General features: G+C 43.0%; 1 protein-coding gene across 3 annotated transcripts; it reads left to right on the forward strand.

Moving 5' to 3' along the window:
- Positions 1-83: 83 nt before the first annotated feature.
- On the forward strand, positions 84-23,220 carry LOC134478825 (zinc finger protein 60). Of its 3 annotated transcripts, none has more exons than XM_087593428.1 (5): positions 84-124; positions 4,825-4,877; positions 6,261-7,650; positions 7,699-9,062; positions 17,468-23,220. In XM_087593428.1, exons 4-5 carry the CDS (start codon positions 9,026-9,028, stop codon positions 19,303-19,305), a joined length of 1,875 nt encoding a protein of 624 aa, XP_087449554.1. In that variant the 5' UTR covers positions 84-124; positions 4,825-4,877; positions 6,261-7,650; positions 7,699-9,025; the 3' UTR covers positions 19,306-23,220.
- Positions 23,221-26,154: the final 2,934 nt, after the last annotated feature.

Below are 26,154 nucleotides of genomic sequence, written 5' to 3' on the forward strand. Positions count from 1 at the left end.
CTGCAGAGTGCTAGGTTCCTGGAGTTCTGCACACGGCTACTACATTTCCCAGGGGACACCGCGGCGGAAGTAAAACAACTTCCGGTGCTCTGGCGGCGCAATCGCGGACGATCAGATCTTTCAGGTGGGAGTAGAAAATTGTTCTGTGTCTTCGGTCTCCGCGGAGTAAGGCCGGGAGTCAGCGGGCTGGGTGTGGGTGTGGACGGTAGGGCGGGTGTGTGAATGCTGCGTGCTTAGGGGCCGTGCTGCGTGTGTGCGCGGGTCTGTGTGTAGACGCACCTTGCGCTATTTGCATTATCTGTATCACTGTGTTTGTCTCTTTCTTCTCTGGTTTCTCTCGCTTGAGTTGCAGGCGCTGTGAGCTCTCGGGAGACTGAGCTCTGTCCTCTGGAAAAGCCATAGCAGCTCTCAGCCCCCGAGCCATCTCTCAGCCCCTGAGCCATCCCCCAGCCCCAGCGTTTGTCTTTCTGTCTTTACCTTATTGCACTTGTTCTCCGTGTGCATCCATAGTGTATTAAGTGCTTCACTGTGTGACCCTCATTCTCCATGTGCTTTGTCTGTTCATCTGTTGGTGGGGTCGCAGATCACAGCTATGGGAATGATGCTGGAAGGATGGTGGCAGTGTAGATGTCTCTTGCAGATGCTGATTTAATTTCCTTTGTGTGTATCCGCTCAGTAGCGGGAGCGATGGATTAGGCGAGAGTTCTGTTTGTGATTGAGAATCTGCCACATTGTTTTCTACAATGACTGTTAATTTACATTTCCTCCTTAATGTTCTTTTTCTTCCACATCTTCCACATGTTTTCTTTCTGATAATGGTCAGTGTCTTTAAAAAAAACCTTTCTTTCTTTCTTTCTTTCTTTCTTTCTTTCTTTCTTTCTTTCTTTCTTTCTTTCTTTCTTTCTTCCTGTACTCCTAAGGGTTGTGCCTACATGACCTATGTGCTCCTTGTGCATGCCTGGTCCCCTAGAAGGCCTGAAGAGGATGTCAAATTCCCTGAAATTCGAGTTAGAACTGGTTGTGAGCCACCATGTGGGTGCTGGGAATGGAACCCTGGCCTCTGCAAAAGCAACAAGTATTTGCCATGTCTCTGGGCCTCTGGTAACTGACACTCTTAATGGGCTTGAGGGGGTCTCTCTTTGGTTTTTAATGACTCATTCTGAGGCTAATTTCTCATATAACTATTAATAGGCCATATTGATGTTCCATTGGGGGAAATACTTATTTCTGGTTTGCCTGTTTCTTAAAGATTTATTTATTTATTATATATAAGTACACTGTAGTTATCCTCAGACACACCAGAAGGCATCAGATCCCATTACAGATGGTTGTGAGCCACCATGTGGTTGCTGGGAATTGAACTCAGGACCTCTGGAAGAGCAGTCACTGAGCCATCTCTCCAGCCCTGCCTGTTTTTTGTTTTTTGTTTTTTTTTCTTTTTTTTTTTTAATGAAATATGAACATATTTATTAGGATGCTCAATAATGAACATGTGATCACTTTGGTCATGTGAGGGAGAGTACACCTCACCCGTGTTGTGGGAGGAAGAGGATGAGGGCTCGCAACACAGTGTCAACCGGCTCCACAAGAAATCCCCGTTTACCAAGGAGAGGATGTTTCGTGCTAGCACTGTCTCTGCTGTAAACTCTGACTAAATAGCCAGGATTTCCCCAGAATCCCTTTCAGCTGTTACTGCCTCAGATACTGGAGAACATAAGGTTACACACATCAAAAACACACAGGACATTAATAAATGGCACCCTGACATAGGCCTAACATGATCAGATTTCTTCAAATGATATGGGGTGGGAGGGACTGCTACCCAGAGTTCCTCAGCCACGGTAACATTTATGGAGGACTAAAAAACGGTAGAAGAGGATGAGGAGATGGTGAAAAACAGCCCTGTTCAGTCAAAAATAAAATAGAAATACAAAAACCAGGTGTAGTACAATAGAACAGGTGATGACCGGCCTGGAGACTCCACAGGCCAGACCTAAAGCCTGCTTGGAGTGCACAAAGATGTAGGGGACTTTCTTGTCTTCACACAGCAGAGGGAGGTGCAGGATGATCTCCAAGGGCTCAGATCTGCTGCCGTCACAATGAACTTAGAGATGCCTCTGTTGAGAGTTTTGGTGGCTTCATTGGCTCCTTTCCGAAGCTGCTTGTAGTTACACGAGTGCTGATACAGGTCCAGCAGCTTCTTGGTGAGGCAGGCATCTGCGAGGGGATAGGCCTTCGGGTTCACATCAGCCTCCATCATGGCTGCGGTGCACTGGCCTTACCGAGACTCCACAACAGCCCACCTCAGACCGCCCTGCCTGTTTCTTAATTAAGATGTTTCCTCGTCACTGGATTCTCTGCGTTCCTTACTGGGCAGTTTAGATGTTACCTCCCAGTCAGATGTATAGTGTGCAGTTATCCCCTCCCTTTATCTCTTTATCCTGCCGATTGTTTTCTTTGCTGTGTAAAGGTTTGTAGTTTGATGTAAATCCTGTTTGTCCATTTTGCTTCCGTCGCTTGTGTTTTTAGAGTAATACCCAATAGGTTCAGTGTCCTGGAGGCTTTCCTGTATATTTTTTTCTAGTAGTATCATTTGATAAATTTTAATGTTTTGAGTTGACGTTTGCATGTGGAGTGACTGAAGGCCTAATGTCATTCTCATGAATGTTACCCGTGACTTTTTGCCAGCACCACTCATTATCGACAGTGCCCTGGAATCCATGTAGACTGGGTTGGCCCAGGACTTTGAACAAGCCTCCTGTCTCTGCCTCCCCAGTGCTGGAATTATTGACCCCCCCAGTACCATATCCAGCAAGACTTCCTGGACTTTTAGCAATGGTCTTTGGGGTCACAAACTTCATAAAGCATCGGCAGTTACAAGTGCCATGAGGTCACAGACTGTCAAACTGTGGGCAGGGGAGATGGCCACGGAGTCACCCTAGTTCTTCTCAAATGATTTATGATTGACAGTAAGAAGTTAAGGAAACTTTCTCAGAAAGGTTACCGGAAGTGACAGGAATGGATGTTGTGGAAAGTCTCAGATATTTTAGCCTCATTTCCTATGCACCGTTTAAGCAGATCTCTTGTCCTAGCCATTGTTAAACTTGTTTGTGCTGTGTAACTTTACTGCCAATAAATACACTTTGGTTTATTTGTGTAAGGTGGTGAGGCCAAATGACTGAGAAAAAGCTGTATTTTTTTTTTCTTCTTTTTTCTTTTTTTCGGAGCTGGGGACCGAACCCAGGGCCTTGCGCTTCCTAGGCAAGCGCTCTACCACTGAGCTAAATCCCCAACCCCAAAAAAGCTGTATTTATTGTGTTTATTTCCACATAGAAATAATCCTTAACGTAAAGAAATGTAGCTTAAACGGAAGGGGCACGGCAGCGGAACTTTTATGAGGTGTGAATTCTAGTGATGGCACGTAGGCTCCAAAGTAACCTTTTCTCTTTTTTCTGAGGTTTTTATGGGCTTGTTCTTTTGATGGATCCCTACAATCTTTTCATAACTTAGTTTCCAGATATGCCTGGCCAACCAGAAAGTCTCATACGGCTAAAAGCTGGCATAGTGATAAGTCTTTCAAGATGACAGATAAATAGTTCTGATACTCAGAAATTGACTTTCTAAAAGTGCCTTTGCTTAACAATTAAAAGAGCTTCTAGGAAGTTGTCAGTGTTCAGTCCTGGAGAGGCTGATCCCCTGCTGCCGAGAAGGCTGAATTCATCCTGCAGTGTCCGTCCTTTCTTTGATAAATCTCCTGTATAACTTGAACACGGACAGGTTCACTGCAGGCAAGCATGGAGCTGTGCAATGCTAGATGCTGTAGTGCACGTCTGCAGTCCCAGCCCTCCTATGGCAAGACGGGAGGAGGAGACGAGAGAATCCCTGGCAGGCTGGCTAGCCCGGTGTATGCAGAGGCAGGAGGGAAGGAAGGGTAAAGATAGAAGGGAAAATCTGTATGTGAATATTGTGGGCAGAAAAAAATAATTTCATAAGATTATCAGATGTGTACTTCAGAGGTGCTGGTGCATGGCTGTAATCCCAGCATGGGGGATGGAGGAAGGAGCTTTAGGAGTTCAGGATTAGCCTGGGGTACACAAGATCCTATCTCAAAAGACAACTAAACAAAAATCCCACCGTGTTCTGAACCAAGACTTAGACCTGTCAGCTAGAGCACTGGATCCCCATGTGCTGATGGCTGCTCCCCGGTGCAGCATCTCAGGGAGTCTGAGGGTTGTGTGTGCTGCTCAGAGCTTGTGAGTAGAGGTCAGTGCTGCTGAGTGTAGTACAGAGCACAGGGTCGTCCTCACACAGTCCATTTACTGAACGTGGGTACAGGATGCTGGCCCTGCCTGAGCATTGCAGCTGCAGCCCCTCCAGCCCTGCTGTGCTTCAGCCCTGAGTGTTCAGAGGAGGCGCCATTTGGATGCTGTAAGCCCCTGCCAGCCTTGATAGGTGGGGTTCCAGTAGGAAGATCTGCTCACAGGAGGAGGAGTGGCACAGGGCAGGGCAGGGCTGGCTGGATCTCAGGGTGGAAGATGGGGTCCCTTCTGCTGGCATCTCCTGGAGGAAGTTCAGGGCAGACATGTGTATGCCCTACACTCCCACACTGACCCTCTGTAATGGGTTGTCTGGGTTAGGAGAGGGTGGGCTTTGTGTAGACTCCTGTGTGCTGCTAATCTGTGTGTGGGAGGCTGTGAGCGGTGGGAGGGGAGAGGGTGAGTGGGGATGCTTGAGAAATAAATGTAGTTGTTGAATCACAGTGACAGAAGTCAGTCTGGGAACATCAAGTCACAATCCAATGACAGGCTTTCTTTTTGTCCCCAGGGGAAGAAGCCTGAAGAAGAATGGCCAGCTCCAGTTCTCAACACAGGGCCTGTGTAAGTTGGTGTTTTTCTCCTTGACACAGGGGGACTTCAGCTTAGGTGACTCCTTCCCGTCTTTCCCTCTTGAAGCTTCCCAAGGATCTGGAGTCCCCCAACCCAGTCTGCCCCTTTACAGTGAGGGTTGGCAGGTCTGAGCACTTCCTGTGGGTTCCTCTTCCCAGCTGGTACTGGGTTGTCTTTGAGTGCATTCCTCCAGGTGCTCTCTGCTTGGTCTGTGCTCAGGGAGGACTGTCCCTGCAATGGAGGTGTCAGCCCCACAGGGAAACCGGGGGTTTGAGGGCCTCAGAGCTTTGAGGTGATGGCCTCATTTGACTCCCCTGGGAAACCTGATTGACATCTGTGTGTTGTCAGGCTGATGACCCAGTGTGTGATAGTGAGTGTCCCCTGTGTATGTGTGAGGAGGTGACCTGCTTGAGGAGGCTTCAGGAGAGAGTTCAGTGATCAGAGGGAAAGGTCATCCAGGCTGTGACAGGAGGTGATTGCAGTCTCCAGAGTCAGGGAAGACCTGAGACACATTGTCACCTGGAAAGTATTTTTAAATTTTTAAAAAGGTATAAACAGAAAAGGTTAAACCTAATATCCATATAATATGGACTCCTGTGTAGTCTGCTTATGTTGTCAGGCTGATGACCCAGTGTGTGAGAGTGAGTGTCCCCTGTGTATGTGTGAGGAGGTGACTTGCTTTAGGAGAGAGTCCAGTGATCAGAGGGAAAGGTCATCCAGGCTGTGACAGGAGGTGATTGCAGTCTCCAGAGTCAGGGAAGGCCTGAGACACATTGTCACCTGGAAAGTATTTAAAAAAAAAAAAAGGCAGAAAAATGAAACCTAATATGCAAACAATATGAACTCTTAGATAGTTCACAAAAATAATTGGCCTTTTTGTTGTTATTCTTTTTGGTAGATTGTTTGTTTGTTTTTTTGAGACAGGGTTTTTTCCGTGTAGCCCAGGCTACTTAGAACCAGCTCTGTAGACCATGCTAGTCTGGAGCTCAGAGAGGTTCCACTTGCTCCTGCCTCCAAGGTCTAGGATTAAAGGTGTATCCCACCAATGCCTGGCCAAAAATCATTCTCATGACAAAAAAAATCTTAATGACATCAGATGATAGTATAATAAACTCAAGGACCCATCTCATCCTTATGTAATTCACCCTGACCCCAGGTGACATTTCTCTTCTGTCAACCTGAAGGATGTGGCTGGAGTGGGAGGCACATTATTGGATATGTGGGGAGGGCACAGTTGTGGTTTATGGGGAGCTCGTGCAGTCAGGGGCCTGGAGCATTTCCTTATGGCTCCCTTCCCACAATTGAGTCCTTTCCCTTCTGTCTTTCCATCCTGAAAGCTTCCCTAGTTTCACTCTACTGTGTTTGCTCTTTCAGGGGTCAGTGACATTTAGGGATGTGGCTATTGACTTCTCTAAGGAGGAGTGGGCCTGCCTGGATGCTACTCAGAAGGTCCTCTACAGGGACACGATGTTGGAGACCTACCGCCACCTCGTCTCAGTGGGTAAGCGCTGTGTCCCATGAATGGATGATGTGTCCTCTACACTGTGGGCTTTCCTGACTCTGATTAAAAGTTATGGTCATCTTTTAATGTTTACTTGAAGTTGGGTTTGGTGTCCCATGCCTGTCATTCCTTCACTCAGAAGGCTGATGGAAGAAGATTGCTGTGAGCTTCAGGTCAGTCAGATACATAGTGAATTCCAGGCTAGCCTGGTCCACATGCTGAGTCCCTGTTTAAACAAAACAAGCTATCTAAATGAAATGAGTAAGTTATCTACTCTTCCAACTGCTGTCCTGGCTACCTCCCCAGCAACATACCCCAGACACTTGCTATTTCTCCTGGCCGTGCTTATGGTTCCTCTCCCCTCACGGCAGCTTCCTCCTCCACTCTCATTCTTTCTCTCTCCCCCTTCATCTCTCCTTCTCCAACCAGGTCACTCCAAACTCACCACCTCCAATCCTTCCAGTAATTGGCTGGAGTCAATTTTATTTAACCAATAGTTTTAAGTCAAGCAACAAGGTTTGTACAGCAAAGGCTTGTAAACATGAGAAGCCACTCACAGGCCTAGGTATAGAATTTAGTATTGCAACACATGGCAGCAAACCCAGTCTCAACCTTCCACCACCATGACATTTCTCAAAACCAGTTCCCAGGGATCTGATGCCCCCGTCTGGACTCCATGGCCATGCGTGTGCTCAGTCATACATTCAGACAGATCCTCACATACACACAAAGTATATTTTAGTCAGTAGACTATTAAAAGCGGGAGCTGAGTTCCTCCTTTGGTAAGAAGGATTGAAAATAGGAGCTTCATGAAGCAGCTGCTTGCCCATCCCTTGTTGTCCTCTCAGTGAGCTCTATGTTCGGTGAGAGATCCTGTCTAAAATACTAAAGCGGAGAGGAGTCAATGAAGTCCCCAACCACACTGGTCTCTGCCCTATACATACGTGCATGCATGCGTACACACACGTACACAAACCCTCATGGACACATACGGACATTGTACGTGCATACATACACAACTAATAAAGACATGATATACCTAATAATGAATCAGTAGAATTAATTTTAAAAACAACTGGACACATTCTATTTCCCTATACTTTCTCTTAGTGGAAGTTTCAGGCTGTGACTTTGTCTTTCTCATGAAGTGAATCTGTAAGAATGAAGTGCAAGTGTGAAAGAAGGAGACTAGGACTCGAGAGAGCGAGGAGGGGACTAGGACTAGGGCTCGAGAGAGCGAGGAGGGGACTAGGGCTAGGACTCGCGAGAGAGGAGGGGACTAGGGCTCCTCGAGAGCGAGGAGGGGACTAGGGCTCCTCGAGAGCGAGGAGGGGACTAGGGCTCCTCGAGAGCGAGGAGGGGACTAGGGCTAGGACTCTCGAGAGTGAGGAGGGGACTAGGGCCCGCGAGAGCGGTCTCTGTGGCTCAGGATGTAGCTCAGTTGTAAAACACTTCTCCTGCATGTCCAAGGCTCTATACATCCCTAAGATTACTAAATAAATCAATGGAAATTTTAAAAAATCACCTTCTGTTACTATAGGTCAGACTGTGCAAACATTTGAATATAGTATGTAATCTTAGCATCAATCCTACCTAATAGATAAGTCAATCTAAATTATTATTTTTGTCTACTCATGGTATTTGTTTGTAGCAGAGAGTAGTCTTGTCTCTTCCTCCTGAGGTACTGGGATTAAAGGCAGGCGCCACCACAGCCCAGCGGTATCTTTAGCATTACTTGTTATTATTGTTTGGTTTTAGGATGACCAGGTCTTGCGCAGTGCAGGTTGGCTTTGGACTTGGTGTGTAACTAAAGCCTGCATTGTACTTCTCATCTGCCCACCTCCACGCCTCAGGGGTAGTGATTTCAGCCGTGCCACCATGCCCAATTCATAGATGTGAAGATTGGGCATAGAATCCTTCGGGACTCACCGTAATGAATGGCATCAGTAGTGAGCTGCAGAGACGGGGTCTACACCACACAGTACAGCCTACAGGTTCACGTTCTCACTGCTCCATTACACTTTCCTTTTTTTTTTTTTTTTGGTTCTTTTTTTCGGAGCTGGGGACCGAACCCAGGGCCTTGCGCTTCCTAGGTAAGCACTCTACCACTGAGCTAAATCCCCAGCCCCTACACTTTCCTCTTAGTGACAAGCGCCTACTGTTATTTAAAGGAGATTAAAACTGTAATTTCAAACGGGTGGTTTCTTGCCCAGGTTGCTTTTTCCTCCCTCTCTGAAGTCTTTCCTCTGTTATTTTAGCTCGTAGAATTTTTTTTATCTGTCTTTTGAGACAGGGATCTTGTGGAGCCCAGACGAGCTGGCTCCTTCTCCCACCCTCTGGGCTCGTAGGCATGATGCACCACGCCAAGCTCTGTAGACCTTTATAAAAATGCATGGGCAGGGCATGGTGGCACACCCCTTTAATCCCATCATGTTGGAAGGCAGAGGCAGGCAGATCAAGTGAATTCAAGGACAGCCTGGACTGTGTATCACCTTCCATGATATCCTGGCATAATTTGAGATACTGAGTCTCAGAATAACTAACAGTCTATGATTCATTTCTTTCTCTTTTTAAAGTGGGGAGATGCATTTCTAAGCCACATCTGATCACCTTACTAGAGCAGGAGAAAGAGCCCTGGATGGCTGTGAATGAAGAAACAGACAGGCCGAGCCCAGGTGAGTAAGAGGGAGGTGAGCCTGCAGCCCTGCCAGGCACAGCTTGTGATCAGAGGCTGCACAGAGCTGACACTGGGTTTGACAAACTTCCTTCAGAGCCCAGGGTCTGTGGGAAACAAGGCTGAGCCCTGGGAAGGAAGTCGGGGTCGGAGCAGAAGCTGTCAGAGGGGTTTCTGTCTCATGAATCACTTTAAGTTCTTATTTTCTTCACTCATAGTAGAGCAGGTGCCCTCTTTCTATAATTTTTAAAATATTATTTATTATGTGTGTGAATAAGTATGGATAGAGTAGACAACCTGTCCTCCAGATTTTAATGGAATTGCTTGCTGTTTCTCTCCATTTAAAATGCTGGCTGTGGCCTTGCTGCACACTACCTTTATTAATATTGGTGTATGTCCCTGGTATCCCTAATCTCTCCAGAACTTTTATCAGGAAGTGGTATTGAATGTTGTGAAAAGGTCTCTTCCACACTTAATGAGTTGATCCTGTGACTTTTGTCTGTCAGCGTGTTTATATGGTAGATTGCATTTATCAATTTATGATGTTGAATACATTTATAGATGCACGCATATTGTACCATCCTTGCATCTCTGGGATGAAACCTACTTGATCACGGTGGATCATATTTTTCATGTGTTCTTGTATTTAGTTTGCAAATATTTTATTGAAAACTTTTATATTTAAGTTCATCAGAGAAAGGGGTCTATAATCCTCTTTGTTGGGTCTTTATATTGTGTGAATATTTGGATGTGTGTCACCTTGAGAATGGAATTGAATAATGTCCTCCTGTTTCAATGTTGAGGAATAGTTTAAAGAGTATTGGCATGAACTCTTCCTTGGAAGCCTGGTAGAATTCTGTGTTAAAACCATCTGGCCACAAACCTTCTTTTGGGAGACCTTGAATTACTGATTGTATTTCGCTAAGAGTTATAGGTTTGTTTAAATTGCTTCTCTGATCTTGGTTTAACTCTGGTAAATGGTATGTGTTGCAAAAATTATGACTTCCTTTTAATTTTCCAGTTCTATAGAGTACAGGCTCTTAAGGTATGTCCTTAGGATTCTCTGGATTTCCTCTTTGCCTGTCTTAGCTAGGTTTTTACTGCTGTGGACAAACCCCATGACCATGGCCGCTGTTACAAAGGAAAACATTTAATTGGTGCTGGTTTATAGTTTCCAGGTTTAGTCCATTGTCATTGTGGTGGGAAGCATGGCAAGTGCTTAGGCTGGTGTTGGAGATGGAGCTGAGAGTTTTACATCTTGATCCTCAGGCTTCAGGAAGAGAACTGATGAGCCACGAGGCCTGGCTTGAACTTCTGAGACCTCATAGCCCACCCCCTTTGGCATTCCTCCAACAAGGCCACACCTTCTAATAGGGCCACTCCCTATGACCAAGCATTCAAACATGTCAGTCAATGGAGCCTTTCCCACTTACACCACCATGTTCTACCTTGGTCCCTGTAGGCTTGTAGCCAGCCTTATCATAGTGCGTCCAGTCTAACTGCAAAATTCCCCACAGCCCTAACAGTCTCAGACTTGCTAACATGTCTGATGTTTGAAATCTCTTCTGAGATTTATGCTGTCTGTCTGTCTCTCTGTCTCTCTGTCTCTCCCTCTCTCTTTCCCAGAAGACCTGGCTTTAATTCCAGGTACCCAAGTGGCAGTTCACAGCTGTCTGTAACTCTAGTTCCAGGGGACCCAATGTTCCCTTTTGCCTTTGCAGGCTCTTCATGTATGCATGCATGTGTTACATAGGCATAAATGGAGGCAAAACACCCATGTACATTTAAAAAAAACTTTTAAAAAATAGAAATAGGGCTGGAGAGATGGCTCAGCAGTTAAGAGCACTGACTGCTCTTCCAGAGGTCCTGAGTTCAATTCCAGCAGCCACATGGTGGCTCGCAACCATTTGTAATGGGATCTGGTGCCCTCTTCTGGTGTGTCTGAAGATAGCTGCAGAGTGCTCATAAACATTAAATAAATAATTTTTTAAAAAAATAGAAAAGAATCAAGACATGAGTTCAAGTTTTTTTTCTTTTTTTTTTTCTTTTTTTAAAGATTTGTTTATTACATACAAATACACTGTAACTCTCTTCAGACACACCAGAAGAGGGCATCAGAGTCCATCACAGATGGTTGTGAGCCACCATGTGGTTGCTGGGATTTGAACTCAGGACCTCTGGAAGAGCAGTCAGTGCTCTTAACCGCTGAGCCATCTCTCCAGCCCAAGTTTTTTTTTCTTATACAGTCTCTTAATGCTAATCCCTTGATTTTTTTGTTTTTTCTATTCTTTTTTTTTTTTCGGAGCTGGGGATCGAACCCAGGGCCTTGCGCTTGCTAGGCAAGCGCTCTACCACTGAGCCAAATCCCCAACCCCGCTAATCCCTTGAAAAAAATCAGAGTACATACTTCGAACATATAATGTCACAGGATATGCAATATCGTTCCAAAAAGGAGGATTATAAGGAAATACTGGACCAAGAAAGACAGGAAATCAGCTGGGATAACTGCAAACTCTCTGTCTCCAAGTCTGATGTCAAAGCGCTCTTCAGCCCTCCAGCTCTTGATCTTTGCCGACTGCAGCCCAGTCCTTTCTCCTGGTCTGTTTACACTGTTTTCAGTTCTCCTTGACAGCTAGCTGTCCCACTGCTCTGCCATCTCCAACATTTTGGAGCCTCCAAAGGCATCTCCCTGAACATAGGATTTAGCTCCATTCTACTTCCTGATGTCCCTTTCCTCCACGAAATGTACATTTCCTGTCTTCCCTTGTTCAGCTTGCTCCTTTTCATGATCTATCAGCTTAAACGTGAATCTTATACCACATGACAGTCAATACTGGGCTCCTCTGAGATTCCCCTTTCCAATGCCACTAATACAAAACACATTTTAGCCTCAGCCACATTCTTCCTGAAAATATCACAGGAGCAAGTGTCTAGGATACATACTGAAAGTCTCTTCTGAAACCACATTTCACAATCCTCTCAGAACCACTGACTCCCACCCATGCTCCTGCTACGGTGGCCCATTAAGCTTCACTTAAAGCATCCAACTGCTTTTCTAGTCCCAAGTCCCAAAGTCCACAGTCGTCTAAACAAATATTTGGTCAGGCCTATCGTAGTAATACCCCAGTCCCTGGTAACAATTCTCTTTCAGTTAAGAGTTTTATTGCTGTGAAGAGACACCATGACCATGGCAACTCTTTTAAAGGGCAACATTTAAGTGAGGCTGTCAGAAGTTTAGGCCATTATTATCATCATGGCAGGAGGCATGGCGGTGTGCAGGCAGACATGGGACTGCAGTTACCGAGCGTTCTACAGTCCTGATGCAAAGGCAGCAGGAACAGAACTGGTGAGCCTCTAGGCCTGGCTTACGCTTCTGAGACCTCAAAGCCCACACCCATTGACACTCTTCCTCCTATAAGGCCACACTTCCTAATGGCACCACTCCCTGTGGCCAGCATTCAAGCACACAAGTCTACGGCTATTCAGATCACTACAGTGTGTTGTTAAGTCTTCCTTTCATCTCTAATTTTCTTCTTTTGTGTTGTCTTTCTTTTCCTGTGACTTAGATTTTGACATTCGCACTGATTTTCTTTCTTTCTTTCTTTTTTTAATTTTAATTTAATTTAATTTAATTTATTTTATTTATATGATTACATGGTTGCTGTCTTCAGACACACCAGAAGAGGGCATCAGATCCCATTACAGATGGCTGTGAGCCACCATGTGGTTACTGGGATTTGAACTCAGGACCTCTGGGAGAGCAGTCCGTGCTCTTAACCACTGAGCCATCTCTCCAGCCCACACTCATTTTCTTAAAGGACCAACTTTTTGTTTTATTGATTCTTTTTGTTGTTTCTATTTTATTAATTCGAGACCGGACTTCGAGACTTATTTCTTTCCACCTACTCCTTTTGGGCATAATTCTGTCGTTTGTGTTCTAGAGCTTTCAGGCGTGGTGTTAAGTCGACTGCATTAGACCCAGTTTCTTTATGTTGGTACATAGTTGGAATTGCCCCTGACAGCTGCCTTTATTATGACCTATAAATTTGGGGTTTTTGTGTCTTCATTTTCATTCAACTAGGAAGAGCTTAATTTCTTTCTTTAATAGCTCTCTTGACCCAGTTTTATTCAATGTGAGTTGTTTGGTTTTTGTAAGTTTATGTGCTTTCTCTTGTATTGGGTTATTGGTTTCCTGCTTTAATAATTACACAGGGGGCTGGGGATTTAGCTCAGTGGTAGAGCGCTTACCTAGGAAGCACAAGGCCCTGGGTTCGGTCCCCAGCTCCGAAAAAAAGAACCAAAAAAAAAAAAATAATTACACAGAATGTGAGGTGTTATTTGAATTTTCTTGTGCCTTTTGAGACTTGCTTTGTACCTAAGTATGTGGTCAAAATTAGAGAAAGTTCAGTGATGTGCTGAGAAGAATATATATTCCTTTGTATTTCTGTGAAATGTTCTACAAATCTGTTGTGTCCATTGGGCTTACAATGTCAGCTCCAGCATTTCTCTGCTTATTTTTCTCCTAGATGACCTTCTATTGGAGAGTGTGGTAGTGCAGCCTTCCATTTTGAAGGTGTGAGGGTCAATATGTGATTTAAGCTATGGTGTTATTTCTCTTGTGAACCGGGGCCTCCTGTGGTTTTGGTGCAGAGATGTCGGTGGCTTTCGATGAGCCTAGCATCTTTCTCTAACTCTTCTGACTAGCTGTGGTTTGAAGTCTCTTCTGTCAGATGTTAGAATGGCTACACCATTTGCTTATCAGGTCCATTTGCTTGGAATGAGAAGCTCTTTTTCTGCATTTTTACCCTGAATTAATTACCCTATCATTAATGTTAAGGTGTGCTTCTTAGATACGGCAAAAAGATGGATCTTGTTTTTGCATTCATTCTGTTAGTTTGTGACTGGGGAATCGAGACCATTGATGTTGAGATATGAATAAGAAGTGTTTGTTGATTCCTGTTATTTTGTTGTTGTTGTGGTGGTGGTGGTGGTGTGTGTCTGTGTGTCTGTGTGTCTGTGTATGTATGTGTGTGTGTGTTTGCCCTCTTTTGATTTGCTGGTCTGGGACTATTACTCCTTGCGTTTTCTTGGGCATGGCTAATCTCTTTAGGTTGGAGTTTTCCTTCTAGTGCTTCTGTATGGCCAGGTTAGTAGATGGGTATTTACATTTGGTTTTATCATGATGTCTTATTTTCTTCATCTATGGTGATTGGAAGTTTCTCTGGGTACAGTGGTTTAGGCTGGTATCTTTGGTCTCTTAAGCGCTTGTAGAACACCTGTCCAATCTCTTCTGGTTTTCGAAGTCTCCACTGAGAAGCCAGGTGTTATTCTAATATGTTTTCCTTTATGTGTTACTTGGTTTGTTCCCTTTGCAGGTTTTAATATTCTTTGTCCTTACATTTAGTGTTTTGATTACTATGTGCTAGTGGTTGGGGGCAGATTTTCTTTTATATTCCAGTATATTTGCTGTTCTGTATGCGTCTTTGTACCTTGATAGTCATTTCATTCTTTAGGTTAGGGGAATTTTCTTCTATGATTTTGTTAAACATTTTCTGTGCCTTTGATCTTCTCTTACTCTTCTCATTACGTCCCAGATTGTCTGGTTTTTTTTTTTTTTCTGGACTGTTTTTAGCATTAATATTTTCTTTCATGGAGTTATCCATTTTTCCTGTGGTCTTCAATGCTTGAGATTCTCTTTTGTATCTTGTATTCTTTTGGTGAGGCTTGCCTCTGGGGTTCCTATTTGAGGTCCTAAACTTTTCATTTTCAGATTTCCCTCAGAGTTTTTATGTGTGTGTGTGTGTGTGTGTGTGTGTGTGTGTGTGTATTTCCACATTTAGTTCGTTTGTGTTTTTGTACATTTTTTAAGGTATTTATTTCCTCTTTAGTATTTGTAAGCAAAGGGTCCTGAGGGTACCTGGAAGAGAATGGGGGGCAAAAGACACGAAGAAGGACACCAAGACAAGAGTCTGATCAAGGCGACAATTTTATTTTTCCCAAGGCTGAATTTATACCATAACATGGGTAACAGAGGGAGGGGGGAAGCATGAAACATTTACACAGGCCAAGGACACAATATTCGTGTGGTCAGCTGATGTCAACAGGATGTTGGTTTTTCAGAAAGGTCACAGGTTTGTCATATCTATTAGTCAGCAGGAGAACTTCATTATATTATTATTTATCTTGACCACCAGATTTGTATTAATCTTCTGCAGCTGGCTGGGGATTTTCTATGAACCCAGTCATACTTAATTCTAACCATAATAATATCAATAATGGAGGGCTTCAAGGGCATCGCTCCCAACATTTAGTAGTCTCTACCATATTTATAGTGACCAATTTCATGTCCTTTTTTGTGCTTCCCCTGGGTTGCATACTCAGGGCCCACTGTGGTAGGGTTGCGGGCTCTAGTGCACACATGCTGTTACTGTGTTTTTACATTAGCATCTAGGCATTTGGATTTAGGACAGTTTTAGGGGCTGACATCTCATCTTGTTTTTATTGGGTGGGTGTTTTGTTTCTTGGTTTCTGTTACACTCTTTAGTTCTTAGAGTGGTGACCACATGTTGCCCAGTAAAAATTTCTTGTGGGATCCTGATAGGTTTGGCCACTGGGGTTCCAAGTAAAATGTGTTTCTAGGTATTGAGAGCTGATACTTAGGAATGGCGGTGGGATAGGTGGGTGATTTTGAGGGGGTCACAGTAGGGAGGAAAGCAGGTCTTCCACTAGGATCTGCTTAGTGCCCCATAGATGTCGATAGAGAATGAGGAGAGGCTACATTAGTGGGTCTGCCACAGAGCTGGGGATGAGGGTGGGGATTGGGTTTGGAGGAACAGAGCTCAGAGAGGTGAGGATCTGCAGTTAGCCTATGTCTTTCACTAGGCAGAGTGTCCTTCATGTTTCCAGGGGATGTCTGTGGAAGTTGGGGGCTGGGATAAAGCAGTGAGAAGAGAGAGGGCTGTCTGGAGGCGTACATCTGTGTGATGGACTAAGATGGGGGCTTGGGTGAATGGCAGGCTATAGTGCATGGTCTGCTGCAGAGCTAGGAAATTGAGTTTGAAGGAGAGGAGGGGCAGGCAAAGATCTGCAGTTAGCCTTCCTGTTTCCCTTCCTGGATATCCCTAGTCTTCTTAAAAGTTCAAATGGGTTTTCTCCTGTTTCTTTGTATTTTCTTTTTATCTTGTTTTTGTTTTCTTAGGCAGAGTCTCACTCTCTAGTTCAAGCCAGTTTGGAATCCATGACCCAGTTACCTCTGGCTCCTTGTCGTTAGTATTACAATTGTGTACCACTACCACAACAGATTTCTACCCGTTTCTTTTTTAAGAATCCCAAGTTCAGGTCAGGAATTGGTGGAACATGCTTTTAATCCCAGTACTTGGGAGGAAGAGTCAGGTGGATCTCTGTGTTCAAGGTTATCCTTGTCTCCTGATGGAGTGCCAGGACAGCCCAGGCTGTACAGAGAAACCCTAACTAGAAAAATCAAAAATAAAGTAAAATAAAATCCAAGTCCAAGCCAGTTTTCTTAAGGAATGACAGATATTATATATTCATGTTGTATAGTTTTTTCCTCTTTATTTGGTTTGTTGTGGCATTTGAATCCACTGTGAAAGGATAAAGACAGACTGAATTCAAATTTAGATTAAATGAATTTATTTGTACTGCTAGCAGAGGGAAGGCAGCCTAAGAGCCAGAGAGTATGTCGGGTGGAAGAGGCGGTAAGGTGGAGTCTTACTCATCAGAAAGGTGGGCATTACAACTCTCTGTCGTCCACATCTGGGCAGCAAGACTGTCTAACTTCCCTCAGTTGTTCTTTCTTTTATCTGACCAGCAGGCCACTAGGATCACGCAGATATTCTAGAGCAAAAGGTCATTGGCCAGTAAGGGATTCCTGGCTTCATATTAAGTTTCTTTAGCCATCACAGAAGACTCGTATATATTATTACTCAGTTCTAAGCACTCTAATTACTGGGATAAAGCAGTAAATATCATTGCTGGACCAGCAAAAAAAATCAATGCCATCAGGTTAGGGACAGCTGTCATTTCCCCACAGAAAGGGTGTGACAGATACATATTTCTGTGGTATAGATTTTTTTATTTGCCATGATCTGGTTCAGAAACCTTCACTAACTTGTACGTATTTCTTGTACTATGCAAGGAAGCACATAAGATTATTACAGCTTAGTTTATTATAATCTCATTAAGCAGACATGACTTCCCATACCCAAGCTGTTCTCCTATAAAGAATATTGTCTTTATAGTAAACTTTCCTTGTTGCTGCTCTCCTCATTCCTATTCAGCTTCTCAGAAAATACTTTAGAGTCTGGCCATTCATTTAATGGAATTTGTATGTACAGGAATTTGTATTATAGGAAAATAAAGTATTCTTGTTTTCCCCTTTTCTTTCAGGTTTGGAGACATGTTTTGAAGCTGAAAATGTATCTCCAGAGAATCATAATTATAATATCAAGTCACCCAAGCAAACCACACAGCAATTAAGTAAAACTTTGGATGCCCAGGGCTCCCACTGTAGTGTATTCAAGGGGCAACGAAATTGTCAAGAAGGAGATGCTGCTCAAAAGATTACTAACAAGAAAAAATTACCTACTTATACTAGCCAGACTCTTGCCCACAATATGGGAAAACCATATAAATGTAAAGATTGTGGGAAATGCTTTGGTTGTAAGTCAAATCTTATTCAACATCAGAGTATTCATACTGGAGAGAAACCCTATAAATGTAAGGAATGTGGCAAAACCTTCAGACTCCAGCAACTGCTTTCAAGACATCAGAAGTCTCATAGTAATGAGAGACCTTTTGAATGTGATGAATGTGGAAAGGGTTTTCATCTTTCTACCCTGCTTAAGTACCATAAAAATACTCACACAGGTTCAAAACCATTTCAATGTGAGGAATGTGGGAAGTCCTTCAATCGCATCTCTACCCTTTTTCAGCATAGAACCATTCATGCTGGTGTGAAACCGTATAAATGTAGTGTGTGTGGGAAAGCCTTTAATCGTCGTTCAAACCTCATGCAACATCAGAAAATTCATTCTGGTGACAAACCTTTTCACTGTAAGGAATGTGGAAAGGCCTTCACTGTTCTGGCCCAGCTCACTCGGCACCAGAACATTCACAGTGAAGACAAATCATTTGAATGTAAGCAGTGTGGGAAGATATTTAGTAGTGGTTCTTACCTCTTACGACACTACGATACTCATACCAGTGAGAAACCCTTTGAATGTAATGTATGTGGGAAGGCCTTTAGGCTTCATCTATACCTTAATGAGCATCAGAAAACTCACACCGATGAGAAGCCCTTCAAGTGTAAGCTCTGTGAGTCGGCTTTCAGACGTAAGTACCAACTCAGTGAACATCAGAGAATTCATACTGATGTGAAACCCTATCAGTGCAAGGATTGTGGGAAATTCTTTCGCCGACGATCAAATTTTACTGAGCATCAGAGTATTCACACCGGAAAGAAACCCTTCGAGTGTAAGCAGTGTGGGAAGGTCTTTAGGCTTAATATACATCTCATTCGACACCAGAGATTTCACAGTGATGAGAAACCTTTTGAATGTAAAGAATGTGGAAAGGCTTTTCATTTTTCCAGCCAGCTTAATTACCATAAAGCCAGTCATACAGGTCAGACACCTTTCCATTGTGAGGAATGTGGGAAGTCCTTCAAGCGTGTCTCCAGCCTTGTGGAGCATAGGATTATTCACAGTGGTGTGAAACCATATAAATGTAGTGAGTGTGGAAGAGCCTTCAATCGTCGCTCAAACCTCATGCAACATGAGAAAATTCATTCTGATGAGAGACCCTTTGAGTGTAAGGACTGTGGGAAGGCCTTCACTGTGCTGGCTCAGCTCACACGGCACCAGACAATTCATACTGGAAAGAAATCATTTGAATGTGATCAGTGTACGTCAGCCTTCAGACTCCCATATCAACTAACTCAACATCAGAGAATTCATTATGAAGTGAAACCATTTCAGTGCAAGGAGTGTGGAAAGGGCTTTGTTCGTAGTACAGGCCTTAGAATTCATGAAAGAATCCATACTGGTGAGAAGCCCTTTCAGTGTAGGGAATGTGGAGAAGCCTTTCAGTATCATTACCAATTTCTCGGACACTTTAGAATCCATGTTGGCAAGAACCCTTATGAATGTACCGAATGTGGAAAGTGCTTTACTTATGGTAGAGACCTTAAAATACATCAAAGAACTCATACTGCTGAGAAATCTTAAGAATGTGGAAAGGCCTTCAGTTGAAAAATCAAGCTTGGTTTAACATGCTAAACTTAATATTATTGAGAGGCCTTATAATACAAGGAATATGGAAAGCCTTCAGTAATTCTAAGCTAGTTGTTTATTAGAGAATTCATACTGATCTGAAACCCTGTGAATATAAGAAGTATGAGAAAGTTGAGATGAAGTTCAGCCTTCAGTGCACATCAGAGAATTCACATTGGTGTGAAATGCTATTCAAACCTCAATCAGATTAAGCTTCTGTAAACACTGCTCCACCCATGGGCCCTGAAGATTTCAATCTTTTCTATTTGGTCCTTCCTCGGGTCCTTCTACAGTGTGTGTGGCATGTGTGGAGGCCAAAGTCCAACTTTTCACAGAGGTTTTAAGAATTTGAACGTAGCTCCTGAGTTTTCATAGAAATCACTGTAAAGAATATGGAACGACCTGCAACTGGACCTCAGGCCTTCAACATAAAAGTATCCTCGCTGTTGTCAAACACTGCAAGGAATGTATAAACATTAGCTCTGAAAGCTCCTGAAAGAGTCCATAAAGGTCTGAAACCCTAAGGATGTAAAAGGTGTGAAAAATCTTTTACTGTTAAGTGTTGAGCCTATACAGCATCAGAAAGGGAAGAAGGGGGATCCTTTATGTGGAAATTTTACTACACATCAAAGAAGTCATATGGACAAGACTGGGACTGAAGAGAATCTTGCAAGAACTTTAATCTGTCATAGGAGTTAACCAACATCTGAGTATCCATGTACTCTGATACCAAGAAATCCTTAGAGAATGAGACTGTGGGAATTCCGTTGTTCATAGAAGATACTGTTGAGAATGTCTTTGAATGTCAGAAATAATATGTTGTAGCCTTCATGTTCCTAAGTTATCTTTAGTGCTACTGTTAATTGCATAAACTTAATTCACCAAACACAATTCAGCTGACTTAGGAAGGACAGCTATTGAGACTAGTGTTATTTGAGGTACCTCGCCACCATTTATGTCCCCTGGCTCCTGTGCTGTTAGTCTGGGTGTTTGCTTTCTTTCTGCAGAGTTAATGGTGAGTACAGTACCAGCCAGACTTGTGGAAACAGGGTTATAGTAGATATAAAGTCCTTGAGAGTGTTTGGTTTGTGTTCTTTAAAGTAGCTTTTGCAGTATTCTTGCTCTCATTGCCATTACTGTTAATGGCAAGTTGTGTTGTAAATAGTTTAAAAAAAAAGCCTCATGCATTCCTCCAGTATTAAATTCCAGATATTTCCTTCTGGATAAAATCTGAAGGATGGAAGGATACTTGAAAACATTTTTATTCACAATCCATTTCTTTAGCTTTTGTGTGGAGATGTCAAAAAACTAGCTGTTGGTGAATAAGTACTTTTAAAAGGGGTTAAACACATACAACTTCCAAAGGGTAAAATCCTGTGACTTATGTTCTCTGCCCAGATATTAAGATGAAATACATTTGTGACTCAGCAAAATAGTGCAGTCTCTTCCATCTCATGTTGTGGGACCGTTTTAAGTTTGCCTAGAATTTGACTTTTGATGGAGATTCTTGGGAATTTACCCAACTCTAGTCTATAAGCCAGAGGTCAAGATGTTCCTGCTAATTATCTTGGCTTCTCTTAAACTGCCTGCATGTGCAAACTTCCCCCTTCAGCTAACTGCTTACCCTGACTTGTTAAACTGCTTGCTTGGCTAACCCCTGTAGCTGCTGAGCAAGGTAAGAGAATGTGGTTCTTGTTCTTAATAGCCCCTTGCTCTAAATGCTTGTGAGTATACTTGGATCCTGAGTACATGAGTGTAGTCCCAGCCAACTGGAATAAAGACATTCAGTTGGCTGTAATTTGTGTCTGACTCATTTTCTCTGGTGGGCTGTCCATGAAACAATTACAAAAATAGCCCAATTTGAAGCCAGGCATAAAAATACATGTGAAAAAATTTTCATACATACGTAAAAGAAGGAACACTTCTGTATCATCACCTGGATTAAGATTGTTAATGTTAACCCTGCTTTTCTGTATATATGGGTTTGGGGGCTGTAATGTTAAGAATGTGTTTTAGAGTTGAGAGTGGTAGCGCATTCCTCAAACCCAGTTCTTGGAAAGCTGAGGCTGAAGGATCAAATTGGACTTTAACTTGTGACTTTAAGTCCAACTTTAGCTGTGTAGAGAGCCTTTCTCAAAAAACAAAAACAAACAAACAAAAAAAGTTTAGACCTAAGAAGAAGCTAACATAGATATAGATTTGGCTTTGTTCTTGCCTTTATTAAATTTCAGGGTTGATTGAACCTAGAGTCCTGTATGTGGTAGGCATGAACTTAGTCACCCAGCTACATTACTGGCTTTTTGCCCGTATCTTTTAGCCAAGAGTTGTTAGGTTCAGATGAAACATTTGAGGTAAGAACTCATTGTAGATTGTATGTCTTAAAACCAGCATGTCCAGAACCACATAGGTGTCAGCTATCATTGGTAGCTGCCACAGCTCCACTAAAAAGTTCAATATGTGTAGCGACTTCCAAAATATTTACAGATATGGATACTTTAATCCTGGGTCCAATATGAATAAAATTGAAGTCAACTTATGAATGAATAGCATCATAATATTAAGAATTCAGTGTGTTAGGTGTAACTGGTACAATACTCGGTACAAAATTAATACTGTTCCGTGCAGTCAGGAAGCTAAGACTTTTGACTGGAACCTTGTTTTTGTTGGCACTTTAGCCCCAATACATGCACTGTTCCAAGCACATGAGCAATTGACAAAGTTGAAAACAAGCATTTAAGAAGCTACCTAAGAAACACGTAAACCCCAAACCAATATAAAGGTGGCATCAGCAGTAAGCAATAGGATATAGTTTCATGTTTTAAGACTTCAAAAAAAAATTTTTTTTTTCTTTTTTTTTTTTTGAGGCCAGGTTTCTCTATGCAGCCCAGGCTGTCCTGGAAATCGCTCAGTAGACCCGGCTGGCATTGAACTTAGACCCTTGAAGTTCTGCCTCCTGACTGTGGTTTTAAAGGCATGTCCCTCACCAACCTGGTGACATTCTTGATTTTTTAAAAAAATGTTTAATGTGCGAGTGTCTTACCTACATGAGTATAAATGTACTTTTTATGTACATTTCTGTGCCTGAGCATCCAGAAGAGGGTGCCAGATTCACCTGTAACTGGAGTTAACTATTTGGGTTATGGAGACTGAACGAGGGTCCTCTGCCACAAAGTGCAACAAGTGCTCTTAACTGTTGAGCCATCTCTCCAACCCCGATGATAATTTTAGTGTCAAAAGAAAAAAATCTTTCCAGAGCATAAATTTACACTGATTTTTCTCCATTTAGGTTTCTATAATCATTTGAATTTGGTATTTTACAGTATTCTAAAATATATTGTTATGGTGCCATCTTGAAATTTTCCCTCATTTTGTTAGTGCCAATCCTGAATGATAGCTTCATGTGTATGATCCTTTTAGGAGGGATTGCTCTGAGTCAAGTTCGTCATGGGGAAAACACCTTGGCCAGTAGGAAATTCAATAATGGGTAAGATTGAGCATATTATTGTTTCTACCCTGTATTAAACAGGGTTCTCTTGAGTCACAGCACTTACGAAATGATTCTCTTGCCAGAGATAACACATATACATATATCATACCATCCAAAAAAAACAAAAAACAAAAAACAAAAAAACAAAACAACAACAAAAACAAAACCCAGCCAGAGAAAATAAACTCCCAACAACAACTGGAAGATATGTCACCCTACAAGATATGGATGGTCTCATGCTTGTATTATGTAGAAGCACAGATGAACACATTACATGTATGTTACAGGATACTGTGTGGTAATATGGAAAGATATGGACCCATGTGTTTGTACAATGTCAGTTATTGAATCGACAATAAATTTACAACCTTGTGTCATGCTGAGTACTTTGTCATGTAATCCCAACTTTGCTTGCTAATGAGTTGTTGACCATAGGTTTTAGTCCATTTTTTTAAAAAGACTTATTTATTATATATAAGTACACTGCTGCTGTCTTCAGACACACCAGAAGAGGGCATTGGATCTCATTACAGATGTTGTGAGCCACCATGTGGTTGCTGGGATTTGAACTCAGGATCTCTAGAAGAACAGTTAGTGCTCTTAACCACTGAGCCATTTCTCCAGCCCTAGTCCAATATTTTTAATTTTTTGATTTTTGGGGGTTTTGTTTGGTTTTTGTCTATCCCTTGGTGTCTTGGAACTCTCTTTGTAGACCAGGTGACCTTGAACTCACAGAGATCCAAATGTCTCTGCCTCTTAAGTGCTGAGATTAAAGGCACATGCCATCACATCTTAATTAGCAATAGGAAGTCTTCCATTGCACTCTAGCATACACACAGTAATATACAAATGTGCAGATTACAAAATGGCTCAAAAAGGGTTAAAGAGGTTTCAGGATTCAAAGAGGCCATCCAAAGTCCAGACACAGCTGATAGAGACTTTTGGAAGAGTGGAAGAGTCTGGAGAGACCAGAAAAAATGTTACCGCAGGTATTTTTCAGGAGCAGAGTCCAGATGGCAGGTCATCTGAGGGTCAGTTTGTAGTGATCTGAGTGTCAAGGACAGGAGAAACTGCACTTAAGGACCAGCCTGGTGATAGAGGCAGGTGGTTTCATTGTAATTTTCCTGAGAACGAAGCTCATATGACAAGGTGACTACTCAGTATGTCTGCCACATTTTGGTCTTGGGATTGTCCTTTTAAGGTCCAAGGTGAGGTGGTACTATCTTCCACAACTGGTAAGTTCATGCGTCCAATTTAGTTTGGTAGATTTTCAGATGTTGTTATTGGTACAAATAAATTATCCATAGCTAGGTGGTCGTACACTTGTGTTAGATGTAGAGTCTGGTTGTGTGTGTGTGTGTGTGTGTGTGTGTGTGTGTGTGTGTGTGTGTGTGTGTGTGTTTCACAGTACTTACAACAGAGTAACTCGAGTCAGGGTGCCTGTTTTCTAAGAGCCATTCAATGAGAGACATGGTCAGAAAGTTGATATTCCATAGAACTCAAGAGTAGCCCAAAGGCAGCCCAACTGTTCTCCATGTGTGCTCATCAGGTGTTGGGTGTGAGGGACTTGTGTATTCCATTCTCATGACCACATTCCGTGTCAGTGAATCTTTTGCACAAGCTATGGTGTCTAGGTTTCTATTTTAGTTAGTTATGTTCATCAAAGTGAAAGCAATCACCTTGGGCTCACCAATGAGTACTCATTTTCCCAGCCCTCTCTCCATATGCAGTGCACTCTGCTTATATAGTTACAAAAATGGTGATAGTTAGTAATTGGCTATGGCTATCTGGAACTGATTCAATTTATTTCCCCAAGGTTCTGCTGTATGGCTGTCCAATGGGAAGTATTTTTGCAATTCTAGAGTCCTTTGAAATCGCTTAGTATTTCAATAATCTGGGTTAAAGGTATTAAAAAGCAACAAACAGTTTTCTAAAATTTCTGTAAGTTTAAATGACTTATTTTGTCAGCAGTAGCAGGGAGATACAACCCAATGCCACCAGTAGCCAGAGGAATCTCTTCACCCTTTGGGACCCAGGATATAGTTTTGGTGCTTAAAAGCTCACACTGAGAAGGGCTTGGGGATCCACTAAGATCCAGGCCATCAGTCTAGTTGCTGGCCAGATAGTAAAGACTTTCTATTGGCTCAAACCTGCCTCCAAGTAGTCTCTGGTGGATATGTCACAACACTTTACGAGGTTCCACTAAGATCACGCGAGACCAAACCTCAAGATACCAGAGGCTTTGGAGGCTCTCAGGGAAGAGTGTGGTGTTGACATAGTATGCAACCTGAAGACTTCAGGTCCCCAGGACTCCCCTTGATCAATCACTACCTAATGCTTGGGAAGAGTCTGAGGCCTCTACTCCCAAAGGAAACAAACTGCTTGGTCTGTCACCTCCAAAGATAAGTCTAGTTAAGGCACCTTCTGTTTAGGACACAAAGGAAAGGCCAGATGTGGTCAATCACCCATTGTCTTGAGCCAGTGTCTAGTCTGTTCAGGTGCATGAATATTCAGGTGTATGGCAACTGGTTGTCTTTACTTTGTGTGTCTAGGTGAGAATCTCCCTATGTGTTTCTGTCAGTTCTGTTGATTGGAGAAACATCTAAAATGAAAGAGGGAGTGATCCTTCCTGTAGCCATCAACTGCTGCCCAAGAATTACTTCCCTCAGTCTAACATGCAGGGCCACACCCTTAGTCCCTTCAGTACAGTATGTCTGCAGCAGTGGCTGCTGCTGCTGTTGCTATGGTGATGATGACTGCAATGGCAGCTGTGAGCTAGTTGGCCCAAAGAAGAGTTTTGCAGGACCAGTATCATGTCTGTTTCTTGTATGGAAAAGCTCTGAATCTTCTTTGAAATCATTTGGCCATCTTTTGGAGTCAAGTGGCCCAGTGATGGTCCACTCCTACAATATGCAACCCAGCCACCTTGAACAGTTTCCTTATAATGACTAGTAGTTGGCTTTCTCTGGTGGGAGACATCCCACTCCCAGCTTAGGTTCTTTACTCTCCTGTTGGGCAACCCAAACACTTTAGGCTCCACCAGGTCTTCCAGAAAACCAACCAACCAACCAACCAACCAACCAACCAACCAACCAACCAACCAACACAAAGCACCCCTCCCCCTGCCCCAGTTCTCTCAGCCCTCCAGGCTCCTGGAGCACTTGCTTGTTCATTGCTTGACTCCTGCCCTTTGTCCTGATCAGCCCTGTTTTCTGTATGGAGGCACAAAAGGGTCCCCAGGCACCCTAAGTGAATTGCACACAGGGAGAGAGGAACAGTCTCTCTTTGGTTCGTCCCTACTTGCTGTAAGCCACCTG

The sequence above is a fragment of the Rattus norvegicus genome, chromosome 1 (assembly GCF_021556685.1).
Source record: "Rattus norvegicus strain SHRSP/BbbUtx chromosome 1, alternate assembly SHRSP_T2T, whole genome shotgun sequence".
Lineage (NCBI taxonomy): Eukaryota > Metazoa > Chordata > Mammalia > Rodentia > Muridae > Rattus > Rattus norvegicus.